At 51.2% G+C, this 11,292-nt stretch overlaps 1 protein-coding gene across 1 annotated transcript in view; it reads left to right on the top strand.

Annotated features, from left to right (window-relative positions):
* Window positions 1-11,292, top strand: part of ZNF541 (zinc finger protein 541) — a 23,235-nt gene that overhangs the window by 2,300 nt on the left and 9,643 nt on the right. Inside the window, exons 2-7 of the mRNA XM_012653362.1 lie at window positions 1,913-2,156; window positions 4,008-5,856; window positions 7,710-7,768; window positions 8,039-8,198; window positions 8,494-8,667; window positions 9,525-9,849. Of these exons, the coding sequence (XP_012508816.1) occupies window positions 1,913-2,156; window positions 4,008-5,856; window positions 7,710-7,768; window positions 8,039-8,198; window positions 8,494-8,667; window positions 9,525-9,849 (2,811 nt within the window). The remainder of the gene's footprint in view (window positions 1-1,912; window positions 2,157-4,007; window positions 5,857-7,709; window positions 7,769-8,038; window positions 8,199-8,493; window positions 8,668-9,524; window positions 9,850-11,292) is intronic.

Here is an 11,292-nt window from a genome sequence, read left to right as displayed (position 1 = left end):
TTTTTTTTTTCCTTAAGACATGGGGTCTCACTATGTTGCCCAGGCTGGAGTGCAGTGACTAGTCTCACTGCAGCCTTGAACTTCTGGGCTCAAGCAATCCTCCCCACCTCAGCTTCCCAAGCAGCTGGGACTACAGGTGAATGCCACCACTCCTCCCAAGACCATATTCTTGCTTGTTAGACTGTTAAAGTGTTTCTGTGAACGCTGTTTGCATATAGGATATTCTTTTGGATTGATTTTGAACATTTTTGTCAAAGTATGTTCACCCAGACAGAGCATGTAAACAACTTTAGAGCCTTATAACACTGCACTCTGCATCAAGCAGCTTCCCAGGCTAGTGACTCTGTGTGCATGTTTTCCAGTGTCCTTGCCAGTTTTTAAAAACAATTTGTTTTCTAGTTTAATCGTTACGTTAATAAGCATTTTAAAGTAACTTAGCAAGGCTAAGGACCTTCCCCTGAGGGAATCCAATTTTTTCTTGTTTAAACCTGTTGGAATAATTCGACTAGTCATTATAGTAATTTCTCATAGGAAGAAGATGAAGGCCAAGCAAGTGACAAACAGCCCAAGGCTCCCAGTCCAGTTTCCTTTGGCTGTGTCTGTCACGTGCATCTCATTAGCCGCAGAGAATTCATTAGGGGTGGGGAACCTACGCCCTTAAGGTGAGAAGTGGCCTTCCAGGTCCTTAAGTGCCACCTTTTTACCGAATCCAAATTTTACAGACCAAATCCTTTTATTAAAAGGGGTGCAGCAGAGAAGGACGAAGCTTGTCTTGCCCCCTTTGGTGCTTAAAAAAGAACGGTATTGAAATCAGAAGGCCACAGGTCCCCCACTTCGTCTAACATACAGTTACTGAGTACGTACTGGTGCCAGAGTGGGACTCCGGAGCCAGGAAGACAGCAGCGAACAAGCAGAGTCCCTGCATACGTGGCCCTCGTTTCTAGTGGTTTAAAATCAGCTTCCCTTTACTCTTCGTTCACCAAACCTAGCTCTCTCCCTTGGAGCAAGACAGAAGCAATCCGACCCCTCTTCCACGTGGTGGCCCTTCAGATATCTAAAGACACCTGCCCTCTCCCAAGTGAATATTCTCAGTTCCTTCAGCTGAGATATGATTTATAAAAATACTTTCTATCATTTTACCCAAGGGGTACAGAAAATGTAGAAAATTCAGATACAGAAAAAGAGGAAAATAAAACCAACCCATAATCCTACCAGTCAACCCGATTCCCTGGGTCTATCTTCTACTGAAATTTATTTTTCTTTTTTAACAACTAGGCTAACTCTGTTTTGCAATAGTCTGCTTTTTCTCACTTAGTACTGTGACATGAACATCCTTTCATGTCGTTAGATGTTTTTCTACAGTTTTATTTGAAATGCTTACGTCATAGACCATTTAAACCACAAGGCAGTCAGTCGCCTACATGCCGTCTTGTTAGATATTAGGTTGTTTCTAACATATGACAAGGAAAAGCAATGTGACAGTTAATGTACAAAGCTACATTTATTTCCTTATGTTAAAAGTCCAAAAGTGTCATTGGCTGGGTGCGTACAAGGATTTATACTCCTCCAAGGTTTCGGATAATTTATTTCCAGGTTGCCCTTCCAAGAGTACCGGTTGATGGTAGAGTCATAAGCCCTGCCTGTCTCGGTCACACCGTCCTAGAAGTGCTTCAGTCTGCCACCGTCCCTCTGCATGTGGCACTGAGTCTGGGTGCTGTCCCGAGGGTGTGGTCTGACCAGGGCCCCTGCTCCCAAACCATGTTTTCTCTGCACGTAAAGCTGCTGACGTTGGAGTAAGAGTATTTGGCCGACTCTTACAAGGCCGCCATGCTTCTAAGAGTTTTAGAGTGCGCTAGCTGTGCTCTTCGATTTCCCCAGCTGTTTGTAACCTGTGCTTTCTCCCTCTGTTTAGACCTGGGGCTAGGTGCACTTAAGGTGCCTAAAGAGGCTGACGAAGGAGGCAGGGCCACCTCTGGGAGTGCCAGGAAAGGAAAGCGGCAGCACAGTTCCCCTCAAAACCCACTTCTGGACTGCAGCCTGTGTGGGAAGGTGTTCAGCAGCGCCAGTTCTCTTAGCAAGCACTACCTGACGCACAGCCAGGAAAGGAAACACGTTTGCAAAATCTGCAGCAAGGCCTTTAAGCGTCAGGACCACCTGTATGTAGGAGTCTGGTCAGGAAAATGTCTGTTCAGGGGCTGGCGGGTGCGGGCGCGTTCCTGGGTCTCCGTCCTGCTCTCCCAGACCCACCTGTCTCATCCTCTGTTCAGTTTCTCCACCTTCCTGTTCCCCGGCTGTGTGTAACCTGTGCCCAGACGCAGAGTCCGTTCTTCTCGCACTGCCAGTGTGCTGGGAGCCCCAGATTCACACCAGTCGGGAAATAGCTGCTTCGGTTTGCAGACCAAGCCCTTGTGATTTAAAACACTCACTGGCTCACTCCCGAGACACTTGTGTCACGGAGGAAGTTTGGCTAACTGTGCAGAGCAATGTCCTGAGTCCCTGGGAGTTGACTGAGGAGAACGGATCTGCGTTCCACGGGGAATATATGTTGGGATAACACGGGGACATAAAGGGTGGGATGCCCATTTCCAGAACACGACAATGGAGCTTTAAACCTGGTTTTTCTTCTTTAACTCCTTTTGCTTTTAAACTCCTGATTTTTAAAAAAATTCTTGGTTTTAAGATGAAAGCCCAGTTTAACAGTTAGGAGCAAAATTGCAAAATTTCCCTCATCCTTTTTTTTTTTTTTAAGAAACAGGGATCTCACAATGTTGTGCAGGCTGGACTCCAACTCATAGGCTCAAGCGATCTTCCCACCTCACCTCCCGAGTAGCTGGGACTACAGTAGGCACATACCACAGCACCTGCAAAATATCTGTTATTCTTACTGTCCCAGAAATGATAGGCTTTTCTTGCCCGTGAGGGAAGGGCAGCTTCCCTCAAGAGACCTGCAAGTAGGAGATGGCCATGCCTTGCATTCATTCCTACAGTGCTCCTTACTTTGATTCCTCCGTCTTTCATTTTATCTTTTCACCCACCCCTACCCCAGGGCCCCGGGAAAGGAAGCAATTTGCTCCCGTCACAAGTTGGTAGCAGCTAGGGCTAGAGCTTAGGCCTCCCGATTCCTTCCCAGTTGCTTCTCTCAGATGGAGGCCAGCTGTGAACCTTTGGGGGAGCCTTTATTATTCATTGGATTTATCCCATGGGCCACATTTACCACCTCTGTCCAGAGCAGGCCTGTTGGGAACCCAGAGCTGATTTGCTCATTTGTTTATATTTATAATACGTCACTGTAGATGAAGGTGTGATATAAACACGATACATATATGTATATGCACGTGTGTTTGCAGAAATTATAGGCACGTTTGGCTCTAGGGAGTTTTATCAATTGGGCAGCTGTAAATTGGTTGCTTTGCTGTGGGGGTTCCAGATAGCTGTCCTCAGAGGAAGCCACTGTAAGGCATGGACTCCTTGCTAGAGGGAGGGTAATCCCTAAGTTAGCATTTTCCCAAGTCTGTTCTGCAGAACTCTGGTTCTCAAGAATGCTGATAGGAGCTGTTTGGGGAAAAAAGGAATAGTTCTTTGGGCAAATAAGTTTGAGAGACACTGAAAATTAAACAGGTCTCTCTCTATGTGGCTTTTAAATTTGCTACTGTGCCTTGTGAATCTCCAAGAAGTGAACAGTGTTTTTTTCAAAACCCCAAGTCCTGCGGGAGCAACTCTGGAGGACTGCTGTTCCTTGGAACTCACTTTGGGGAAGTCTGCTCTGGATTCAGTGGATTTTTTTTTTTTTTTTCAGATAGGGGTTTGCTTAAGGGCGCGGAGAGGAGCTCCCCTACCAGATTGCTTTGACAGAGCAGAGGTTGCTTGGTAGTCTTTCCTCATGGGGGCTGAGTACAATTTCTGAATTGTGGTGCGGCTGCACCACTGACCCTCGGGGCCTCTGGGACCCTGCAGTGGAAGGCCCATCTGAGGCGCCCCCTGACCTCCCTTCCTGTGTCTGGCTCCAGGACCGGGCACATGCTCACCCACCAGAAGACCAAGCCCTTCGTGTGCATCGAGCAGGGGTGCAGCAAGAGCTACTGCGACTACCGCTCTCTGCGCCGGCACTACGAGGTCCAGCACAGCCTGTGCATCCTGAAGGAAGCCCCCCCGGAAGAGGAAGCCTGTGGGGACTCCCCCCATGCCCACGAGGCAGGCAGTCAGCCGCCTCCCAGTAGCCTGCGGTCTCTGGTGCCCCCGGAAGCCAGGTCCCCTGGCTCCCTCTTGCCCAACCGAGACCTCCTGCGCTGTATCGTGAGCAGCATCGTCCACCAGAAGATCCCTTCTCCTGGCCCAGCCGTGGCGGGGTCCTCAGACAGTGAAGGGAGGAGCACAGCCTGCCCCTGCCCCACCCCATCAGGGTCTTCCTCCTGCACCCCAGCTGGCACCCCAGCACCCCCGGGAATTCTGGGTACTGAGGTTCCTGAGGAGCCTCGTCTCCCGCAGGAGCCAGCCGCTGATGCGTTCACGGCCGTCCATCCAAGGGCAGCAGAGAACGGCGCCCCTGACCCGTCAGAGTCAGAGCCCCCGATGCTCCAGCTCCCGTCCACCATGGAGGGCTGGCCCGAGGGCGGCTCCCTGCCTGCCTCCCTGCCTCTCTTCCGAGGCCAGACGGTCCCTGCCAGTTCCCAGCCATCCAGCCACAACTTCCAGTGGCTCCGGAACCTGCCGGGCTGCCCCAAGAGCAAAGGCGACAACGTGTTTGCTGTCCACAAGCCCCCTGTGCCATCGCGTGAGGGCTCCGAATCTGGCCCGGGGCCCAGCAGCACCTCCCCATCGGTGGAACCCTCATCCAGCTCGGGCAGCAGCCTGGAGGATGCGCTGCCCTTTCCTCCCACGCTCCTGAAGACACCCGGGGAGGCCGTGGGTGACCCCAGGTATGCCAGTGGGGAAGACGATTCCTGGGCTTCCAAGAAGAGGTTTGACTGCGACTCCTCATGGCAGAACCCTGGGGAGCCTGGCTTCCAGGATGTCCAGAAACCGGGTGGGCTCCCGTCGGATGCCACTCCGCTCTTCCGGCAGCTGTTCCTGAAGTCACAGGAGTCTCTGGTGAGCCATGAGCAGATGCAAGTGTTCCAGATGATCACCAAGTCCCAGCGGATCTTCTCCCACACGCAGGTGGCAGCAGCCTCCTCCCAGCTCCCCATGCCCGAAGGCAAGCAGGCTACCCTGAAGCCACCGCAGGGGCCGTGGCCACAGCAGCCCGCACCACTGGCACCCACTGCTGACTCTGTCCACGCTGGCCCTGGAAACCTGGAGCCAGAGGGATCCCCAGCCCGCAGGAGAAAATTCACGCCCATGGTTCCCAGAGAGGCCTCCCCTGGCAGCACAAGACGAGACTCAAAGGGAGGACTGAAAGTGGCCACTGCTCTGCTGCCCCTCACAGGGCCATCTCTGGACCCCTCCGGGAATCCAGACATTTCTTCTGTGGCAAAGCAGTTGCGATCCTCAAAAGGCACCTTGGACCTGGGGGACATCTTCCCTCCCACGGGCTCACGACAGACCCAGTTAGGTGGGGATGAGCTGCCCGGAGCCCAGCTGCCTGGGAAGCAGCCTCAGGCCGAGAACGGCACAATTTCAGGGGCCGCTAAAGGTGAGAAGGGCCCAGGCTGCTCCCGGGGCGGAGGCTGCAGGCCCTTCTCGGGTAACCCCAGAGCCCAGCGATTCTCAGGCTTCCGGAAGGAGAAGGTGAAGATGGATGTGTGCTGTGCAGCTTCTCCCAGCCAGGTAGCCATGGCCTCCTTCTCATCTGCTGGGCCTCCCACGGATCCCCCCCGAGACCCCAAGTCCAAGCTGACAATATTCAACAGAATCCAGGTACCGAGCCCTCTTTCGCGTGGCCTGACCATAGCGAGGTCAAAGTTCCCTTTGGTGTTTGTATCAGCGTTTGTTAGTTGTCCATGCGTTTATTTCATTTCAGTGAATCCTCAGATGTAGGTTTATATAGGAAGAAATTAAGGTGCAGAGAGACTGTGGTTTCTCCTACAAAAAACAAAATCCACCAGATTAGAATGAGGACACTGCGGAGTTGTCCAAAACACTCTGCGTCATTTTGTTATTCACCAAGCTGTTTCTGCCTGCTTTTCCTTCCTTCTCGTCTCCTTTTGGTTTGCCTCCTTAAATTCTTCAGAGGATATAAAGGTAGATACCCTCCTTCCCTTAAATGTTGCTGCATGAAGTGGCCATGTATTTTGTGTATTTTCTGATTGTGACTCATGGTTCCCACCAGTACAAGTGGGCACGTGCTGTGTCCCCCACCCTGCTCGGCACGGTCACGAGCGGTGGCTTGTTCCCTCGTCATCCTGCCGTGAGGCCCTGGTCTGAAGAGCTCAGCCACCTCTCATACCACAGCTATCTCTTTTTTAAAAAGAAACAGCTTTATCCTTTGCATGCCATGTACTTCACCACTTTAAGGTATACGATTCAGTAGTTTTTTTTAGTATATTAATGAGATTGTGCCCCCATCAGCGCTATTTGCCAGAACCGTTTCATCACCCCAGAAAGGAGCCTGACATCCCTGAGTTGTCGCCGCCAATCTCTCCATCCCCCTGCCCCCGGCAACTGTAACTCCACTTTCTATGCATTTGCCTCTTCCGGACATTTCATATAGTGGAATCATACAATATGTGGCCTTTCGTGCCTGGCTTCTTTCACTTAGCATGGTGTTTCCAAGATCCATCCGTGCGGTGGCGTGTGTCAGTGCTTCGTTCCTTCTTAGGGCTGAGGAACATTCCACTGGGTGGATATGCTAGCTTTCATTTGTCTGTTCATCAGCTGATAAACATTTAGGTTGTTTCCCCTTTTTGGCTATTGTGAATGGTGCTGTTATGACCCTTTACCCATGTACAAATTTTTGTGTGGATGTATGTCCTTGGGTAGGTACCTCGGAGTGGAATTGCCAGGTCATGTGGCAACTCTTACATTTAACATTTGAGGAACTGCCGGACTGTTTTATGAAGCAGCTGCACCGTTGTACATTCCCACCCACAGTTGACGAGGGCTTCGGTTTCTCCACATCCTCACCAACACTTGCTTTTGTCCATTTTTTCTTTTCTAGAGATGATGTCTCACTATGTTGCCCAGGCTGGACTTCAACTCCTGGCCTCGAGCGATCCTCCTGCCTCAGCCTCCCAAGTAGCAGGGACTATAGGCGCACTGGCTCACTTTTTTATTATTATTATAACCATCCTAGTGGGTGTGAAGTGGTATCCCATTGTGGTTTTGATGTGTGTTTCCCTGACGGCTAGTGATGGCCTTCCCGTGTGCTTTCTGGCCATTTGTGTATCTTCTTAGAAGAAATGTCTATTCAGATCCTTTGTGCATTTTAAAAATTGAGTTACCATCTTTTCATTATTGAGTTTCAGGGTTTGCTTATATATTCTGGATGTAAGCGCCTTTTCAGATACATGATTTGTAAATATTGTGTCCTATATTATAGGCTGTCTTTTCATTTTATTGTGTTGTTTGCAGGGCAAACGTTTTTATTTCAATGAAGTCCAATTTGTTTGTTTTGTCTTTTGGTTTGCTTTGGTGTGACATCTAAGAAACCATTGCCTAATCCAAGGTCATGAAGATTTACTCCGGTGTTTTCTTCTGAGAGTCTTATAGCTCTAGCTCTCCTATCCCTCCTCATTTCTGATGTGTCGGCTCGGATGTATTTTCATCTTCAGGGTGGAAACATCTACAGGCTCCCCCATCCGATGAAAGAAGAGAACACGGCAGGTGGATGGTAAGCTAAGAAGCCCCTTCTGCCCTGCCTGGGGGTCCTCTGTGGCCTTCAGGTGCTGGCCCTAGAGAGAGAGCTGGGTGTCCTCAGTTCTGAGGGGGATGCTTCAGCCCATGAAGAATTTGAGTAGAGCCTCCATTTTTTAGGGTTTATCAAGAGTTGCCATTGGATTGGAGTTGAAAACGAAAAAGAAAAAAACAAAAACAAAAAAATCAGTGATCAGGGACAGAGTCCCAATCTCCTGTTCTTCCCTCCTGCCATGTCTACCCGCAGTAACCAGCAAAATGGGGGCCCCACAGACCGGACAGAGCCAAGGAGCACTTATGTCTGCAAGAATTGCAGCCAGATGTTTTATACCGAGAAAGGGCTGAGCAGCCACATGTGTTTTCACAGCGACCAGTGGCCGTCGCCTCGAGGGAAGCAGGAGCCGCAGGTGAAGGGGCGTGAGCAGTAGCTTCTGAGGTTGTGGGGTCTCTGACAGGCCTCGGGGAGTAGACGACTGGGTGTCACTTATCTCAGGATGGAGACGTCATCCTGGACAGGGGCCCAGTGTCAGGGCTCTGCTGCTCTCCAGGGGCAGCGGCATCTCTTCAGCTCTGTCCTCACCCCCAGCCTCACTGCCAGGAAGTTTGCAACAGCTGTCCTCACGGTCATCACTGTCTTCTGGAGCACCTCTTCTTTCCCCTACCTACCATTTCTCTTAAAGAGCCATCTTTCTCCATGTTTAGGAGTTTGGCACGGAGTTTTGCAAGCCACTGAGACAGGTGCTGAGGCCAGAAGGGGACGGACAGAGTCCCCCAGGAGCCAAGAAGCCCGTGGACATCACAGCCTCAGCCCCTTTGGTGATCCCTGTGTCGGTCCCTGGGGCTCCAGTGAACAGACACGCGGGGATCATGGCCGAGGTGGGTGCTTGTCTGTCTGCCTTCTCACTGCCACTAGAAAAACCCAAACCCAGCAACACACAAAATCCTGACTCCAGAACGTGGTTTGCACATTCATTCAGTCATTCGGCATTCGCTGAGCCCCTCTGTGCCAGGCCCTGTGCTGGTGGTGCTTGGGGACACAGCAGTGACTATGACAGTCAAGCCCTGCCTCCAAGGGCTCCCAGTCCGTTGGAGGAGACAGACCTGTCCCTAGACAGCGATGAACTGGATGGACAGGGCTGGGGGAAGGAGAGGGAGCTGGGAAGTTCTGAGGGGGCTCCTGACCCAGCCTGAAGAGGTCAGGGAGGGCTTCCTGGAGGAGAGGGTGTGGGAGCCAAGAGCTAGAGGGTAAGGCTGGAAGACAGAAGGGGAGAAGCTTGTCTGTTCAGTCTGTACTGGACGCCCCACCTGGAGAAGCTCATGCTGGACAGGGTGTGTGGACCACAAGGTCCCCTGAGTCAGTGACTGGATCCCATTTTTGGCCTCATGGGAGCTGTTTGCATCTGAGTGGAATAAGTTTTTGTTTCGCCACAGTCATCCTCTATCTCTGGCCCCCACTCTTGTTAACAACTGAAGCTGTCCTCACACGATTCCAGAATCCTTTGAGCCAGGGGCTCTCCACGGGGCAGGGGTGCGTGAGAAGGCTCCAGCCTCAGAACATGCCAGGCCTGGCTGGCCTCTGCCGAGGGCTGTGGGTGTGGCCACAGGGCGTGCATGTCTTGTTTCCCTCTGTCTCCGTGGCCAGTCCCTTTCCCACTCTCATGTCATCCTGAAGACTGAGTGGTTCAGTAAGTGGCTTCGAGTGAACATCTGTGGTTCTGAACTCTCTTCTCCAGGGACAAGAGAAAGACGGGGAGGAGAGAGGCAGCAGGGAGAGCAGCCAACACAGAAAGCGGAAGAAGCGCCCCCAGCCCAAGGCGTTGTTCATCCCTCCTCCACCCTCCACATTTGGGGAGCGGGGCCCTGGAAGATGCCACCAGAGCTGCCTGCGGTCTCCAGTGTTCTTGGTGGACCACCTGCTGAAGGGCTTATTCCAGTGCTCCCCCTACACGCCGCCACCCATGCTCAGCCCCATCCGGGAGGGCTCGGGGCTGTACTTCAACACTCTCTGCTCCACGTCGGCTCAGGCCAGCCCCGACCAGCTCATGAGCTCCATGCTTGGTGAGTGAGGCCGGGCGCTGGCTCTCTGATCCATCGCATGGTGGATCTCCTGTGGACACAACCACTCACTCGCCCGTATAGCATTTGGCCCAGCGACTGTCTCCTGCCTATGGCTGTGCCTGGTCCGAGGGTCCCCATGCTGTTCAGAAGCACCCAGGACCAATCTGAGACCAGCAGCCTTCTAAGTGCTTAGGATTTTACAGCTGGAAAGAAAACATGGAGGCCATCTAGCCTGACGACTCTACTGCCTGCCCGTTTGTGTCATTTTCTTAACAGCTTTGTTGAGCTATAATTCAGGTACCACACAGATCACCCATTTAGAGTATGCAGTATTTTTTAGGATATTCGCAGGTTGTGCACCCATCATACAATCTAATTTTAGAGCATTTTCATCCTCCCCAGAAGCGGCCTGTACTCATTGGCAGTGGCACCCCTCCCGTAGCCCCACAGGCCCTCGTCCCCCTCGACCCCAGGCAACCACTCATCTGCTTTCCGCCTCTATGGATTTGCCTGATCTGGACTTTTCATATAAGTGGGATCATACAATATGTGACCTTCTGTGTCTAGTTTATTTTACTTTAGTGTAATGTTTTCAGAGTTCATCCACGTTGCAGCATGTATCAGTGCTGCGTTCCTTCTGAGGGCTGAATGAGAATCCGTTGTAGGGATAGATCACATTTTGTTTATCTGTTCATGAGCTGATGGTTGTTCCCACTTTGGGCTGTTATGAATAATGCTGCTGTGAAGATTCACGTACGAGTGTTTGTGCGGAGGTATATTCTCATTTCCCTTGGGTAGCTACCTAAAAGCGAAATGCTCAGTCATATGGTAACTCTATATTTAACGGTTTTAGGAACTGCCAGACTGTTTTCCAGAATGGCTGTGTCGTTTTAAATTCCCACCAGCAGTATATGAGATTCTCATTTCTCCACATCCTTGCCAACACTTACTGTTGTCTGTCTTTTTATTATAACAATCCTGATAGATAGAAAGTGGTATCTGATTGCAGTTTTGATTTGTGTCTCTGTGATATAGTAAAATATATATTTGGTCTTGGACCATTTCCTGCCATACAACTCCTAAAATGCTTAGAATCACCAAAGTGCTGTCTTTTTGTATGCTAACGATTGACTGATGGCTGATCCTCTAGGTAGCTTCAGGCGGGGGACTGGTTACTGCAAAGACCCAGGCAGGATTAGAGGGTTGGGACTTTCAGCTCCACCCCACAGCCTCTGGGGAGGGGAGAGGGATGGAGGGTTAAGTTCATTACCAACAGCCAATGATCTAGTCAATCATGCCTACATAATGAGCCTCCGTTAAAAACCCGGAAGGGCAGGGCTCAGAGAGCTTCCAGGTAGCTGAACTCATGGAGGTTCCTGGAGCATGGCATGCCAGGCGAGGGCTACATGCCTTGCCCTAGGTATCTCTTCTTTTTTTTTTTTT

Source organism: Propithecus coquereli, unplaced genomic scaffold, assembly GCF_000956105.1.
Source record: "Propithecus coquereli isolate 6110/MARCELLA unplaced genomic scaffold, Pcoq_1.0 Scaffold42, whole genome shotgun sequence".
NCBI lineage: Eukaryota > Metazoa > Chordata > Mammalia > Primates > Indriidae > Propithecus > Propithecus coquereli.
This window is presented reverse-complemented; position numbering and strand designations above follow the sequence as displayed.